General features: G+C 36.7%; 1 protein-coding gene across 1 annotated transcript in view; it reads left to right on the top strand.

Annotated features, from left to right (window-relative positions):
- tnr (tenascin R) overlaps nucleotides 1-18,222 on the top strand; it is a 240,956-nt gene that overhangs the window by 130,011 nt on the left and 92,723 nt on the right. Inside the window, exons 8-9 of the mRNA XM_015373217.1 lie at nucleotides 16,460-16,579; nucleotides 16,710-16,853. Coding sequence (XP_015228703.1) covers nucleotides 16,460-16,579; nucleotides 16,710-16,853 — 264 coding nt within the window. The remainder of the gene's footprint in view (nucleotides 1-16,459; nucleotides 16,580-16,709; nucleotides 16,854-18,222) is intronic.

Here is an 18,222-nt window from a genome sequence, read left to right on the forward strand (position 1 = left end):
AAAAGTGAAACTGGGTCCTGTATTGTAGTTATGCTCTTCACTGTCGCAATATGAGGCTACTTTTAAAAACTCTAGAACTTGGATTGAAATGAATATATACATTTTTTTTTTTTCCCCAAATTCTTTGCAGTTTCCAATAAATCTTTAGAAGACAATAGATTCCCAATAGGCAAATTAAATACTTATTTGGTTTTGATAGGCCCATACCCATCTTCCACAGCTTGGCCACTAAATCTTTAATTGTCTTTGATTTAAAGGGGCAGTCACTGAAATATTTTATTTTATATTCTACCTTGTTTTACTGTGTTTTAACTTAAATATTGAATTGTCCTTCCATATGAGTTGGGTTCTATGACCAATGCCTTAAAGGTGTAAAAAAAACCTTTTAACATATACAGGATTAATGTGATGGGGGGATAAAAGATTGCATTTGGTTGTCTGCAGATCCAATAGGTTTGATATTAGAGAGCAAAAATTTAAAGGGAAACCTGACATGAAAGAAAATGATAGTTGAAAGACATTGATTACTGATATGTCTCGCCTTGATTTCACAGGTACTGAATCACGAAAAAGATCAACGACTTTTTATATAGACTCTGCTTCGTATTGCTGTTTAGATTACTTTATGCAACCAGAACCACATCAATTTGTGTCAAAAAATCTAATTAATGAGTCATATAGAAAAATAAAATACTTAACCTGCTCACTTTAGCTAATGAAGGAAAAATACTGTAATAGAAAAAAGTCACCAAAGACTCTTATCTAAATAAAAAAATATGTTGCGTTCAATAGAAGAAGAGATCAGTACGTTTTTATAGATATATATTTCTTTTTCAGTGAATTTTTTAAAGAAGTAGTCTTGTTCATTGTGATCAATAATTTGAAAAAGATGTTAATGCACAGAGTGTGATGATGTTAGCGATGGATATAGATTACCGTAATAATGGCATTGGGAAAGAGGGACCACCAGCCTATGTAATGTTATTTTTACTGTAGGTGTATTTATGTTGCTCATGTATTAAGCAGTGTATGTGAGAGTCTTAACACGTCTCCCCTGTTAAGATCACCAAGAGTCAAAAATAACGTGAATTATGGATTTAGATTTGGTAAGTGTGCATTGCAGGCAATTCATTGTCGTGGTTATTAAAGCAGTTTGAAATGATTGACTGTTTCTGCAGTACTGTACCTTGCTGAAAAAGCCATTAGAAGATAAGTACGCTGTGGTTATACAGGACAACCATAGTCCTCGACAATACTCAGGGACACTGTGGTTCAGTTGGTACTAAGGTTCCCGGAGTTTGCCTCGAAGATATCTCCCATATCATTGCACCATCGAGTGGTGGTGCTGGTGAAAGTTGCTGGCATTTGATCAATACCTCGCCTGTGAATGAAGTTGAAGAATCTGAACTTCAATTTACATTTGAGCAGAGGCGTAGCCAGAAAAAAAAAGGGTGGCCAGGCAATAACCAATGTATACTGAGGGGTGGCCAAAAGTGGATATGCACCAGAACCTCAGGGTAAATCTACACTGTTCCAACAGGAACAAGCACAACGTTCATATTCCTAAATAAAGACAAACTATTGATTCCTACAGCCGTTGCTAACAAATAGATGGATATGTATATACTGGATAAAATTCTTTGTGGTTTGAGTTCTGGAGCGAACATCTTTTACATCGTCATTACTTGCCTACTTTTATCAATATCATTCTACATTAAATTGATATTTACAAGTACTAATATCTACATAAATTGATAATTTAATAGGTTTTTGTTCAAATAGTTATTTACAGTATCTATGATTTCACTGAAGACTCTTAGATGACTTGCAGAGACTCATCATTTTCTCTTTATGGCATATAACACAAAATCTAGTTCTGAAAGAGCCTGGATTTTTTACTAATCATCTCTAATGTTGGTATATTAATGTGCATAATTAATCACAGTGTTGTCAAGTAATTGTTAATATATATAAAATAAAATTTCTTTTGAATATTCTACTTGAGAGAAAAAAAAAGGTAGGGGATGGCCACAGGGGTGGCCATGACCACCCTTACCCAATCATTGGCCACCCCTGGCCCCCCATCTAGCTCCACCCCTGCATTTGATTTGTGAAATCTAATCAGTGACTAGATGTGACTGTGTGCTACAGTGAGGGAGTGCAACAAAGAGCCTTTTTTTAGTCCTAGAATGACTTTTTTTCTGTCCTGTCTCCAGAGCAGACAAATGCCTTCTCTCCCCAGCTCCACCAGTGTCTGCCAGGGCAAACTTTGCTGATCCTCCACACAGAACGCATTTCATCAGCCTGCAGTTACACCTGTCCTACTCCCAGGCACCCAAAGTCTCTACCCCCCTTTTAGTCTTCCTGGTGGACTTATCCAATCTGCCTTTCTGCTCCTCTGTTCCTTCCCTGTTAGCTTCTTTAGCTATCCCAAATCAGCTAGAGACTCTCCCTGCTGGCCCTGTTTCCCCAGTGGTCTTCTCTGCACTGCCTTCTCCCCCCACTTTAGTGCACTGATTCCTTGGAGAGCTTCTCCAATCTCCTGCTGAGGTTCCTTAGTTCCAGAGGGTGACACGGGATACAGCCTGTTCTCTGTTCTTTTTTTTCTCTCCCGGCTGCTCCTGTCTGAGCTCCAGAATGCTGTTTCACCTAATCCTCTGTTGTCCTGGTGATTTGCCCCCCCATTGCTGGACAACAGAGCCCCGAACTGGGTCACCAATAGGCTGTAGTACAGCTGAAAGCAACCATCATCCAGACCTAACCTATGGTGGATGTGATGCTATTCACCCTACTGGTTCTGTCTCTGGGAATCTTGTGAAGCTAGGAACATCGGCAGCTTTGGGTGGCTTACTAAGGTCAAAAATACCTCCATTTTCTTTGTAAAGCCATGTCTGCCATGATAAGATAAAACCAATAACCAACAGACTCCACAATGTAGAAGCCTTTTGCCCACTGTGCAAATTCACCTGCCTGCGAAAGGCTTCCACTGGCCAGGTGGCGTTCAAGGCGTAAAGAAGCAGAAGAACTTGGCAAACCTTTCGCTGGTTTCACGTTCGGGGTGAACACACCTCAAGAATAGCATTGCTGTCACTAGTATCAGTATTAAAAAGGCCATGTACTCTCACATTCATCAGAAGACAATATTCAACCAGAGTGAGCTACTGGAGTAGAAATACATTAGGTTAAAGTAGGTGGCCAAGCCCCTTTAATTCTAGAGCAGGGGTCTCAAACCGGTTCCAGAAAGAGCCGTGTGGCTGCAGGTTATCTTTCCAACCAAGCAATGGCAGACCATCTCATCAAGTCATCATGTTCAGATTGCACTCAGTTGATGAAATGAATGGAGTCTGGTGTGCCATTGCTTGGTTGGAAAGATAGCATGCAGCCACACGGCCCTTTCTGGAACCAGTCTGAGACCCCTGTAGAGCATATACCTTCAGGTTCAATATTATTGTACATAGAAACAATTACGGTATCGTGTGTTTGTGTTTATGTTGCATAAAAAAAAGAAATTTTAATAACTTTGAATGAATTAATACATTCTTTCATATTCTCATGCTGTAGGCATTTATTATAATCAAGAATGTCTGACTGAATTAAAATTGTTTATCAAATTTTTAAACCCAAGGTCTTAGAATATCAGAAATTTAAAAGCAACTTTCTTCAGAAGCGTGAATTTGTTTTTTTAGAAGAAATTAGAAAAAAAACTTTTTGAATAATATACGTTATGCACAAGGTAGGAGGGAAGATTACAGCTCTCATTTTCATGATTTTTAGTACATATCTAGAGCTGAAATTAAGCTCTTATAGCTATAAATGTAAGTACTGGAGATGCACGACTTGCTGGACAGCAAAATGTCTAACGGCATTCATTTGTCAAAAGTCACATTCATCTGGGGAGCCAACTGTCACATTAGCTGCAACTGAGACAGTTTCTGAGCCATGCTTGCCTTTGTTCAAAGGCAGCACTCTATGCCAAAATATCACATCCTCCTCTGCCATGTGAGTTACCCGTCAACAAAATGATGGATGGAGACGGATAGGGGTGTGAGCTATAAAGAATAAGGAAGGGAAAATGGTATTTGCAAAGTGGATTCTTCCATTCTATTGTCCCTGTTTAAAATCTTTACCAAGAAACGGGGTGGATTTCATTTTTTTTTTCTTTTTATAGTAATTAGGCACTGCTTTTAGAGGGGAGTTTGTTGAATACAAACGAGGCAGTTCAATAACCAGAGAACTAGAGGGTGATAGGCTTAAGTGTTATATGTTATCAGGAGATGAAGAAAACGGCAGGCATTTCTGCTTCAATTATAGTAGTCTATATCCTCTCAGTATGAGAAATAATGGACTGTTAAATTTAAATTGGTTCTTTCAGACACGAGGTGAGAAATAGGAAGGATATTTTTTATGTGAAAATACTATATACCTTTCTATGACACATGTATCAACCTATGAGTGGCACTGTGAGACTAGTCACAATATTTCCCAGTTATTTTAAAACTAGAAATAAAATGCAGAGCGTTGACAGGTTTTACATTTTTTACATACTTATATCAGTAATACAAAACTTTTCTATTTGAGGAGTACAAAATTACAAAGCTACGCCCATTCATGTTTGTTTTATAACTATAAACTGTTTTATCTCCTAAATGTATGTGTTATCAGTGCCCTCCATTTGAATAACTACTGTAAATTAAAAATATGTTTTCCTTTTGAATCAGGTAATACTTTACTTGACTTTCTTTTTGCCAAAAATATTTATATATATATATTTTTTTTTCTAAAGCTTTGTACCCATATCACACAAGTAAATAATATTTGAAAATGAAGCCATGCCTATTTATTTCTCTGCGTAGAAATTTGATTTAGGCACTGGAAAAACAGAGTTCTGCTTCAGCTAATTACTGTGGGTCGACATGCATTGAGGGAGGAATGCACTGAGAGAGGAGTTTCTGAGTTATTTCTTAATGATGTTGGTCTTTAGAATACAATGTGATTGGCAGGTATTTGTTAATGGGAGATATACTGTCCAAGCCTACTTTGTGCATGGTTCAAAAAGAATAAAAAAAAGTAAAGTATTCGATACCTGAAATGTTTTGTCTGTTTTAAACATTGTGTCCAGTCGCTTAGGTCAGCTCAGTTAAGAATCCTTACAAGCAGACTAGGTACAGCTCATTAAAGCAACCATATATAAAGTAAGGCATAAAACATTGGCTTATTCAAAATACAGCAAGCTTCTCTTCTTCACTTTTCATGGTCAATAGTAAAGAGGATATCATGGGTAGGAAAGGAAGCCTGGTCTGGTGTGCTGAATACGGACAGCCTTTATCGTTCCGAATGTGATAATGTGACTAAAGTACATATTGATGATGCTTGTCAAATTTGGACCCCAACCCTCAAATAAAGAACTACATTGCAATTGAAACAAATGTAGCCAACAGCATATAAAGGATTATACATTTGCATGTGTCACACAGAGTACACATGAAGAAATATTGTTATTTTATTAAACTCTGTAAAGATAAATGCTGGCACAGTATAGTGCTACTGTAGATAGGAATGTCTATGGCCCATATCATAAGTGAACTACGACAGTAAGTATAGAGGCTCCTTTTCCAACCTCCTTACTGCCAGCACTATTCAGACAGCACTTATCATGCTGTGCGACTGCTGGTGCACTATACTGTAAGTTTAGCTGAATCTTCCTTAACACTTTGCTCTATTTGGATTGAGCCATAGCTGGAAAAGGAAGAGGGAGGGGAAGATGCTCTGAAAATACAGTTTTCCAGATGTATATAAGAATAGGAAGCAAGATTTAAGTGCAGGCATGTCTAAAAAAATAAAGGTAATTAGCTAGATATTTGATAAAAGCATTACCTGACTGTATTTCAACAATATTGTAAAAAGCATATTTACTGTAGTCTAATCAAACTTATGATCATAGACAACAACCTATGATGACAATTTCAGACCCCTCCATGATTTGTAAGTGGGAGAACTTGCAAAATAGCAGGGTGTGCAAATACTTATTTTCTTTACTGTTCAGTGAGGTGGCTCTAGATCAACTGGATCGGGGGCAGCTCCGGAGCCGCGTGCGGCTCTTTAGTGTCCCCCTTGCGGCTCCCTGGAGCTTTTTTTAAAAAATGTATGAAATTTTGTTTGTTTGTTTGTTTTGATATGGTGTGCAGGAGGTCAAAGAAAAGTAAACATAGCCATAGAGATCAGTGGTCATAACTTGCAACCAGCGTGGCGCGATGCCAGGTAAACCAATGGTCCGAGACCAGGTGTGTCTTGGACCATGGATCCCAGAGGGGAAAAAAAAGGAAGATAAAGGATGAGAAAAGAGGATTCAAATAGACCGAATCATTTGCTTTCATTATCAATGCGGAAGGATTTCCTGCATTTGTTCTTTGTAATGAGAGGTTGTCAAAAAAATTAAAAGAATCATTTGGAAAGGCATTTCCAGGGAAGGGTGAATCTGCAGCCCACCACCAAGCTGGGAGTGAGAGAAAATGTGCGATTGCAGAACGTCTGGATAAATTAGAGGAGCGAAAAGATAGATTTAAGAAGTGGATTGCTTCTCCAAACTCCACTACTGCTGCTAGTTTGGTTGCAAGGATGGAAAACCGTCCATGGATCAAATAGGTAGCGCTCTGATGCAGGGATGTGAAATTTATTCTATTTTTTCCCCAAGTCCTAAGGAATGCTGGTGATGGAAGATGTGGGATTTCAGGATTAGAGAGCACTACTCTGATGGATGTCAGTTCCTGCTTGGTTCCTCATGACTCAATCAGCTCCTCCCAACAAAAAACACATTTCATCAATTGCAACAAAACCTAAACCGAGTGATGAAGGGTGGAGAAGCAGTGCGCAGTGAGAATTTTCACTGCTCCTACCTCACCTCATGCTGCTAAGTGACATTTGTTCCAGGATAAAAATTTAATCATGAATAATTATTATATATTTAAGCCCACATATTCCTTTTTTATAGTGGAATAATAAACTTATAGCCTGTGTTGCCATACAAGGCATATATAAGACTTTTACATTTTTGAGGCTCCAGACAGATTTATTTTTTTGTTTTTCTTGGTCCATTATGGCTCTTTGAGCAGTCTGGGTTGCCGACCCCTGAACTAGATAGTGTGTCTACTTTATAATGCTGCTATCTAAAGGCTTCATTTCTGGGAATTTCATAATAGCTGGGCTCCAAAATTCTCAGAAATTGTATAATACTGGACTCAAAAGACCAGTGTTATACTCCACAGTATGCTAATGAATAAAACCAACGAAAATAACCTTTTATGAAGAATAGCAACACAATTACATATGTATGTCACCTCTTTCAAGCTTATTAATTAACTTAATGGATCCTCATTTATAGATCATAAAGCCTGCAAAAAGCTTACAATGTTTTGAACAGGCTCTGATCAGATCATTGCTCAGTTTTTGTGTATTTGTGGGGGTGTAAAAAGCTGAAGCCCACTATTACTTTAAATGAAAGGTTTTCTGTAATGTTGGCGAATTTTGTCAATATTGTTGAAATCAAAACTTGAAAGATTGTAATATTACGTCCTTATTTAAATTCTTTAGAAGCAAACAAAAAATAAATATTTTTTTTATATATATCTCTATAGAAAATATGAACTGTAAAGGAGTTTAAACTAGGACATAACTAACGAAAATGCCGGGGATATTCATCTAGTAACAAAAACTTAGTATCAGCCCAACATCATTCTCCACCTTGAATTAAATGTTTACCCAAATGGCCCCACTATGATTTATTTATTATTAAACTGTCAATATCATATTTGGCCTTTAAAATCCCTGATTTGAATCAATGCAGGACCCCATAAAAAAACATCAGATCCTTTCTCTAGATTAACTTTTTCTGTGACTGTGCATGTGTGTCTCCTCATACATGAGGTGTGGGCTTAACTTGCTGCTCTCTTTAATCAGTATGGAGAGGTTGAGAAGAGGGAAGGAGGTGGATGTTACTCGGGCAGGAAGGAGATGAGTGGCGAGCCAGGGCTAATTTGTGTATTCGTGGATGCCTGCATACTAAATGAGGCAGAAATGTAAGAGTATCATCTCAGATATTTCAAGACATGAAAATATTAATATATAACATTAGTGAAGACAGCTTTTTCTGGGGGTTTAATCAGTGTCAGGAGAAATAATTTAGAAAAAAACAAAACAAATTGGCATTCCTGCATACAAGTCATCTGACAACATATGAATATATGTTCCTAGATGGGTTACTTTTTTGCCCACAAGTCCATGGGGAAAATATCTTCTTGCTACACATCCCAAAGGTACTGGATTTAGATTTATCTTGAAACTGTTGAGGACATTGCAATGCAGCAAATTTATTGTCATGGTTAATAAACCAGTTTGACATGATCCGAGTGTTATGACATTGTGTTGTATCCTTTGTGGAGTAGTTATCAGAGGATCGCTTCACTGTTGTCATAGAAGGATGACCATGGTTATTGACATTCCTCAGGGAGGCTGTAACTTAGCTGGAACTAAGGGGCCCAAATTGTGCCAAGGAAATATTGACTACATAATTAAGGCTGTTACATACCCTACTAGAAAAAAAAAAAAAAAAAAAGGTTCCGGAGGTTGTGCAAAGTATAAAAATGTGTGTTTTGCCTTATACTATTCATACTCCACAAGAAGCTCAGCTGTCAGTGCCCCTCTGTAACGAAAGTTACCAAAGATTGATTAGGAGCAAACGGGAGAAGGGGTCATAGCAAAGAACAGAGCAGGTGCTGCTGTAAGTGCTCGTAAGGTTTTCTTACGCTCGTACTTGGACCACACCAGGGGAGTGCATCGCTATTGGTGTAGGACTGCCCCACTAGGACAATTTATAGAAGAAATGCAGCAACTGAGCAAAAGTGGTATTTCTGACCCCTCAAGCCACCAGAGTTTATTTGCAAGACTATAGTGTTGGTCGATAGACATGTGAGGCATCTCTGCTTTACTAACATGAACAGTCCCAACTACATCCTGCCCAGTCACAGTACGGTAGTCAGACACCCAGTGAAAAAAAAAAAAGCTTTGCCCAGAAACAGCTGAGAGAAGAAAATGATGTAATCTCCTGTGGGAGTGTGAAAGAAATGTCTTGTTTCTCTTTGGAGTAAGTAGCTACCTTTACACTCCCACAATAGCATGATCTAATGATACAATGCAGAATATATCCATGTGGTCATGGCAAGTTCTTACCAGATCATCTTTATAACTGATTGAAAATTTAGATTTATCAGGCCAGGTAATATTTGTCCAATCTGTAATTGTTACATTTTAGTGAGTCTCTGGGAAATTGAGTCTTCTTTTCTTATCAATGGAGTCATCTCTTGCTGCAGCAGCAGATTTGTTTGAAGCCGAAATCTGATGCATTATACATTCTGAGATGTGAGGGATCAAACTTGGGGGTGACTCCTGACACAAACCCTTTTTTTAGCATTTCACCAAAAAAAAATTTATTACTATTGGCTGTCCTACAAGTTGCTAGATAATGTCATCACATAATTTATAAATACAATACTTCCATCCAGACCACAGGAGAGAGGAAAATCGCATTTGCAATAAAAAAGGTTAATAAAACACTTCAAACTTCAAATAAACTATATAAAATTATTTTAAGAATTCATTAACCATAAACCAAACTACGTACATTAATTTTAGACAGTGTATAATCAGATTTCATCAAATGATAGTTAAGGCACACAGTGTTGTGTGCGGTGTGACTGTGTCATCGCGACTGTGCTTGAATTGATGCTGGGGTCTATTTTAGTTTATCAACTTCATAGAAAAAAACCCAAACATTAAAAAAATCAAAATTGTATTAAATGTAGAACTAAAATAATGACACATCAATCATAAAACCTGTAAAAACCTACTTTGTCAGCTTATTCCTCTACCCCCTTCTTGACAGAGAAGGGGACCTGGTCAGATTTACAATTTTAAACAGCTGGTTTAGCAAACACAAGCTCCTCAGAAAACGGCTTCAGCCAAAATGTTGCACACCAAGGTAGGCCTGTAACAATTTATGAAACATCACTACTCTCAATGCTTTGTTCAATGACAGCAGAAATGTTTGTGTGTGAAACCACCAATATAGACACAAAAACTGCGCTCACCGTCTGATTTGATTAGTCACTTTCCAAGTGGTAAGCAGTTTCTTTGCATATCTTCCACCCTTAAATATGCACACTGTGTCATTAGAATACAATATACATATTCATGAAGGAACACATTGAAAAAATGTTTTAAAGCACTTGTCTGCTGAATTGCACTTTTCAATTGTTTGGCAACTTATTTAAAGATCTACTCTACAGTAGCAGCCATTCAAAATGGCCCCCAGTCAAAAGCCAGCCGTATGGCAGCAAAATCCCCTCCAACTTCCAGCCACTGGCCTTTTCATGGGCATGTATATTTTTTTACTCTAACTCCACCCTTTCACTGAATTACAAGGTCTGATCAGGAGATTACTCTTCTCTGTAAATCTTAATGTCCACAGAATATGACAGAAAGAAGATTTTTAAAAGGAAATTGTAGGGGACTAGCCAAGGACCAGCCTGGGCCCCATCAACTGGAGACATTTTGAATGGCTACTACTATACATGCGAAAACAAGTTTGAAATTGCTTTCCTACATATAAATCGTTGGGAAATTAGGCCCTTGGTCCTCAGGAAATTACATTATTTTGTAAAGTCTCTGTAGATTTGGGGCAATAGCTGCTGATTTATTGTTCCTACAGCCTGAGTTAGTTCTTATCCAGTCAGTTTTATCAGGACTGGACTAGGCCAAAGCAATACCGTTTGTTCCAGGTTTGAATCTTATCCCATTGTTTTCTCTAAGTGCCAGTGCCTCTATTTGTAATAAAAAAACATAGCGATGGCCTTCTGTTTAGAGGACGTCTACAATTAGGAGGTTGTTTGAATTTTTCATGAGGAACAGTTTCCTGCTCCAACTAGTGATTAGTGTTAAAATAAAACAAGCAAAAAACTTACCATCTAACAATTTCAGTTCAATGATATCAGGGCTTTTTGTGGGTCTTTCTAGCAGAGATAGTATATTCAAGGTCTAACTACAGTTCCTGAAATGGATCTAAGTTTCTCAGATTTGAGAAAATGCATTTAGGTATTACTATATACGTATAAGTCACCTTGAGGTTATTCTTAGACCCCTGTCCTGCTGCATAACCCATGTGTAACTGGCTTTAGGTCTTACACCAATGGTAGTCATTCACCATCAAAATTTTCTTGTAGAAAGCACAATTTATGACTCCATCAATTATAGCAAATTGTGTGGGTCTTGAGAAATCAGCCAGGGCAGTTCAAAACCCTCACACTATCACCACCATGTTGGGTAGTCTCTTGGCTCTATGTTAGGTGTGAGACAGAAATATAAAGCGCTCCTCTCAGGTACAGCAACTCTTGATAACTATAGTGTTGCAGGTGCAACTGCTCAGACCTGGTTACTAGTGCAACAGGGGGGCAGGATGACATTATGTGGCTGCATATAGGTCTTTTGGCAGGAACAGGCAGGAATGGTTTTGTGAATGTGTTACACATGAGTATTTGTGGTTGGGAAGGTTCGCCACTGCTGCAGTAAATTTAGGCTTTCATCCTGGTTTGATGGCATTCCAAATCCTAGACACAGGATGGTGTGGTGTATTTATATTAAATTACAATTATTTATTATATCTTCAGGCCTGGATTTGGATTGTAAAATTGGCTTTGCTAAGAAATGTAGTTTAATAACTTTTAATTCATGATTTGACAAAGGTGAAGTTGCTTTTTCCCACACAGCCAGATCAGTTTAAAAGCTCTTTTTGCTTTACTTTATTGAATAAAGCAGGATATAAATAATGTATTTAACATATATTTAGTTTATCCCTGTCTTATATTCAGATTTGATTAATGTTCTGAAACACATGTGATAAAAAGCAATCCTAGAAACACTGTTAGGTGCCTAAACTCAATCAGTTAATAACAGAAGTTCTTTACACTATGGAGCATCTGATGATGGACTGACCTTGGTTGTTGAAGTCTTTGTTAAGAGGGTTATGTTTTGTTTTTGTTGTTTGTTTTTTTTTCTATAGGATGCTGATAGCATCTAATAAGATTCAGAGACTTGATGCAAGCATATGGAATAACATTTAGGCTATTACTGTTTGAAATTAACTCCAAAATGAGATCCAAATTTCTTTTTCTCTTTATAGTTAAATGTATTTTCTTATAAAACAATTGTAATCCTAAAAATAAATTTACATTGCAACTTTTTATGCAGTTGTGTCATATTCAAACGATTCTAAAAGTTCATGGGTACTCTGGAATATTGCGTTACTCTTCAAAGAAACTGTACACACTTTAGCTTCAGGACTGTTGACAGATGATACATTCTCAGCTATGTATTCAGTCCTTGTCATTCAGCTTGATTTATATCTTTATTTTTGAGTGGATGACTCACAAAGCCTGCAGGGTGACCTTATTTCATCACAAATTTTTTCCCCGCTGTATTTCTGTTGCTTCCCTTTGGTTTGTTATTTCCTTCCTTTGCCCAACAGAGTTAAGTTGGACTGATTAAATAAATCTTATCTGCGAATGTTGCAGAAGTTGTTGCCACTGCTTCAAAATGAACAAGCTGCTGTACAGCATGAGCCCATCTGTCAGGCATGTGAGAGAGGGGCAGAAGTAGCTTCTAAAATGCCTCAAAAGTTCCCATAGGAGGCCTTGTCACTGTGCTGTGGTGTCCTGTATCAGAAGGGTGAGAGGTTGCTTATCACACCATTAAACTCATTGGCCCTTTTAATTATTTACTCTCCTCACGCACCGACTTCATCCGCTTTTCTCCGCTCTCCTCTGTCCTGTGTGGGTCTCCGACTAAAAGCGCTCATGTCCACTGTTTCATCTTTTCTATACGTCCTTCATTTGTCTTCCCTCCCTCTCCTTTGTTCTTTCTGGCAATGGGAGCTGTAAACACTCCTGCATATGCCTCCACATTTACATCCATTGCTGTCACTCAGGTTTAAGGCTTGAAATCTTGCCTCCCGCTACAAGTGTAGAGTTCTTTTTCTTTCGGGAATGTGCAGTATTTGTGACGTGGTAAAATGACAGCCGTATAGTAAGCCACCTAAAGTATCTTTTATCACAATATTTATGTTCTATGTTTTCAGAGGCTTCTGAGGGTGAGTTTGACAACCATGTCATCTTGAGGGAAGTCAAATGAATATGGATTGGATTTGATGTGGCTTTGTTTTATGAGTGATTAAAACCAAGCCTGAGAGTGTTTATCAGGCACTACTAATGGTTTGATTCCTAATTTAAAGTGTGGAGACTGGCTTTGGGCAAAGCCATTAATGCGCAGCATTTGCATTCATTGCATTCACAAATCTTATTTTCTCAGGAAATTGATACTATTCAAAACTTTACTGCCTTTGCATTGGATGATTTAAAGCAATTCATTTGTTAGTTTGTTGCTGGTTCTTCACAGTCAGATTGCTTAAGAGTGGTTTGACTGCTCAGTCACATCCATATATAAAGGCTATTACAGCGAAGTGCATTTTTTTAATTGAACAGAATTGAATTTGCAAAAATGAGCTGCACCATCAGCCTCCTAAAAAACAAACTAAACAGTTTTCCTAATGGAGTGTGGAAGGAGAAGAACATAAATTTATGCATGGTTTTAAAATATAGGCATTTTGTCAGATATATGTTTATTTATTAGCGTTACTAAGAAAGGTAAAGAACACATAGAAACTCTACTTATGAGAACACAAGTCAATATTTAATTGGACTGCATCAGATTCTGTCAGTGTTTCTTAAGGACATGTGTTTTATTTGATTACCTTTTTATACCGTGCTTAGAAGTAAATACACTATATAAAAACTTAAAAGATAAGCTTGTCTGCACTACTTATAGCTCATACCATTGTAGGACAGACAATACTATTAAAGGGATTGTTCAGGATGTTTAAAGTAGGGTTCCAATAAAAGATCATAAGAACTTAATCCCATCTTTCCATTAATGGTCAAAGCTCCATGAGGCTCTGCAGGTCTCCACTCCCCACAGTTGTTTTTTTTTTACTGATGCCCTGACAATTGGAGTTCTGACCTAAAAGACACACCTCCAGCATCCTTCAATCTCAGCAAGAGATCACAGATGGAGCTATTTTGGAAACACTTTTTTTTCCAGCACCATTGCCCAAGCTTTTTGAGTTTTTTTTGTTTTGTTTCTTTTTTGTTGTTACATGTGTTTCTGGGGATGTATGTATATGCATCTCAGCAGCTGATTTTCTATGTGAACAGTTCATGTTAGATACAGTGTGGCCCACTTGCATGATTTTCAGAAAGCTCACTTACTTTCTTTTCTATTTAAGCCTTCAGGCATGATTTATGCTTTGTTAAAAGTGAATTGATGTTCTTGAACTTTCTCAAACCTAGAAGGACTAAAGCCTGACCCAATTGAGCGTGTAGTAAGAGTTGTTACAACTGTTTCTTGGTTTGATTTGAGCTTACAAAATATGACATAAGACCAAACTTGCAAAGTAAAATAAACATTCACCTGCCCAATAAGCATTGGTTAGACCTGGTCTGACATGGCTATTATAGTGTTGTCACTATAATGTTTTTTTAGCCTTTTCTCTTATTGCAGTGTGCAATCGTTTTATCGGCTTATCATTCCTAAAGCTACCTCCCCAAACATTTTCTTTCTTTCTTTTTTTTTATTCCTGTCTGGCAATGTGGCAATAACAATAATTGTCTTGATGCAAAAAGAGCCAAACAGATTTTACTTTCACAAGTGGAGCAATATGGCAATTGCCATATTGCTCAAATTGTGAAACTAAATATTATAATTATGCATGGAGTTTTACAGTTTATATGGACACTGCAATGTAAATAGAACAGAAGAGGAAAAACAGAAGAAAAATAAAAAAAAGAGAAAAGATGAAAGAAAGAGGAGATAGAAAGGTGACAATGACAAAACATTTTTAGTCTGCTTCTTCACCTGCAACGAGATGTAAAAAGAACATCACAACCGAAAGATTTGGATTTGCCGAAAGATTAGCCATTTGTTTTACAGTACATAGCCAAATACTAATTAAAACAGTCAACTACAGTATATTTTTTGAATAAATAAATATATGTGAAAAATATATCAGCTTTAACTTTATTGGCACCTTTAATTTCCAGATAGTTCAATCTGATGTGTGCCACTAAGATACTCTAATTCGAGAGCAGTAGTGAAACTTTGAGTCTGTAGATACAGTAGGGCTGTACAGGTGCGAATTGAAGAGGAACACTGTACAAATGTTGGGATGGTACAGTAAGGTATGGATAGAGGGGAAGGAAAGACTGGTCTTTGGGAAGAGTTCAATAAGGTGACCGCTGTAGGAAAGAAGTGGTTTCTGAATCTGCTTGTGTTGGTCTGCAAACTGCGTAAATGGTAGAGCCTGGGGGAGGAACAGAAAAGAGTATGGCCTGATGAGAGGAGTCTGAGAAAATCTTACATGCCTGGTGCTGGCATCTCTTCTTGTGGACATCCTGTGATTGCCTGTCAGCAGTTCCCTATCAGCTTAGTGCTTTTTTAAGGTTCACATTCAGTTCTCAAAAATTAAATGTTGAACATGGGTCAATACTCATTAAAACCTTAAAGTAATCAAAAAGTAATCAAAAGTAATTAGTTACATTACTTTTTAAAAGTAATCGAAAAAGTTACACTACAATTACAATTTAAACAAGGTAACTTGTAACTGTAACGGATTACATTTTTTAAGTAACTTACCCAACACTGTTCATATCCAATTATTTCTAAGGGTGACAGCTAGTTTACTGAAGCGGAATTCTTCCTGTCTTCAAAAATCCAAATTTTTAAAATGAAAATATGACAAAGACCAATGAACCTAACTAGCTTTTAAATTTACAGTATATTAGATTATATTGTTAACAAGGGTAAAAGAAGGATAATGCAAATACTTTTTTATATACATATTTGTGATGTAACCTCGTAACCTTTAATTTTGTTTTACTTTAGTGGATTGTTGCACTGTCAAATTATCTAGGTATGAATTTTAGGATTAGCCATTTAACAAATTAATCTATTGATTATTTGTAAATCATTGGGAAGCAAAAGGTGCTGTATAGGAGATTTCTCACGGCTTTCAGTTGGGTTTAACTAAAAGTAGAAAAATTGAAATAAAGAGCATTCACTGATAAATAAGACTTATCTTTGGGGAAAACTAACTGTTTTTTAGATATATATATATATATTTGGCTTAGTTATTATTCTGAGTTCATTCTTTTAGCAAATGGCATGTTTTAGAGTCTTTGTGCTTTCTGAATGGTTTACTGCATTCGTTGACATTTAATTCAATAATTGATTAAACCCTATCTATCAGATTAATTGTTTTAAGCAATAAAAACATTCATGTTTTTTTGTTTTTTTCTTTTACTAGTGGCACCTGCCATGAAATTAAATGCACGTGGAGTTACAGATCGTACTATTGAGCTGGAGTGGGAAGGGTCCATGATGGTGACAGATTTCTTGGTGACTTACACACCGAGCATCCCTGGAGGTATGGATAGATCTGTCTTGATCTAGAAACAAAAGCATTTCCATTGTCTGTTTTGTCATTGTGCCTTAAAAAGCACAACAGAGAATAACATTGCATCACTTTGTTCTTTCCTTTTGTTCCCTTTTGTTAGGTGTGCAACTAGAAATAAGGCTCCCAGGAAACACAACATCTTGGATTATTACAGGTCTAGAAGCAGGCATTGAGTACAACATCAATGTGTTTGCTGTCATCAACAACTCAATCAGCATTCCCTCTAGTATTACTGTTTGGACGTGTAAGTGTGGTGCTTGCTTTATTTATGTTCCTTTTTAAAGCTTCACTGGGCAGTTGCTGCAGTCTACACTTTAATCCAAGACAAAATAGCACTTTTAATTATTTTGTAGAGGTTTTCCATCAATAGGTTCTGACAGCATTGCATCAGTTGAGGTACTGCATTTGCACCTGCCTTTTTTCCTTAAAGAAACTGTTTCCAATTTGTTAAAAATCACAAGCTTCTTGTTTATGCTGTATGGTTGTGATATGACCTGTAAAGATTTCTCAGTGTCTCACACACAGTGCCAGGTTTTAATGGTAAGCAGGCAGATTTCCACACCAGGCACACTAGTTGTTTTTTTATGCTTACCAAGAGTGCAGACTTATCAAATCCCTAAGTAAGTAAATAAATAACTTTTTCATTATTACAGCTGATTGGTGGCTGCATAATCATATTTCTGTTCATCCCATCGGAACAGCTAAAGTCATCCTCAATTTCACATATAAGGGAATTCAATTTCATTTTATAGTCAAATTTTGAGTAATAAATTCAATTTATTATATTTAAATTTGATAGAACCATTTTTATTTGAGAATTGAGATATTTTAGGCGATTGTCTTGAAATAACATTATAAAACTGAGAAATAAAACTATCCATAAAAATGTTTATGAACATATTTGTTGCTGAAGAGGAATTTTAGTGTCTTCCAGTTATAAAATGGGCTTTTGAGTAATGACTATATTTATGTCCAATGAAGCCATGTTGCAGAAAATCATTATACAATAAAAAATAATGTTTCAGTCTGTAGAAAGTAAATACTCCACCTTCCAAAGTATCTGTGCCCCTGGAATCTTTTTTACGTTTTCTTACATTAATATCACAGACCTTAATATATTTCCCTTGAAATTCATGTGACAGACCCATAAACACTAAGCTATAAATTTTTATCTATAAATTTAGGTTTGCAATAAATTTTCCCACTTAAGTAGTAAAGCTTTACGGTCTACTATCACCTTAAGAAATCCCCTTGTAAATTATAGTCCTTTGGTATACAATTTTGAAAACTATGAATTATGAAAACCTATGAAATATTTGGGGTTAAAACATATTGTCAGTTTTGAGCATCTTACAGTTCACTGTTCAAGTCAGTTTAAAAATATGGAGCCGATGATAAAACTCTAAACTTAACTTAGTCATCCACATAAATGGGGTGACCCCGGATATGTAAGGCTAGAATCTTTCGTAGAACTCCAGTGTCCATTGCAACGTCGGGAGCTGCAGAGAATGCCTTGTGTACTTAAAAAATCTGGCCATTGTAGATTGACAAGCTTTTTATTTTCTTTTAAAGAAATGAAAAAAGAAAAAAAAAATGCATACTGTATATATATA

This window comes from Cyprinodon variegatus, unplaced genomic scaffold (genome assembly GCF_000732505.1).
Source record: "Cyprinodon variegatus isolate N-32 unplaced genomic scaffold, C_variegatus-1.0 Scaffold83, whole genome shotgun sequence".
In the NCBI taxonomy this organism is placed as follows: Eukaryota; Metazoa; Chordata; class Actinopteri; order Cyprinodontiformes; family Cyprinodontidae; genus Cyprinodon; species Cyprinodon variegatus.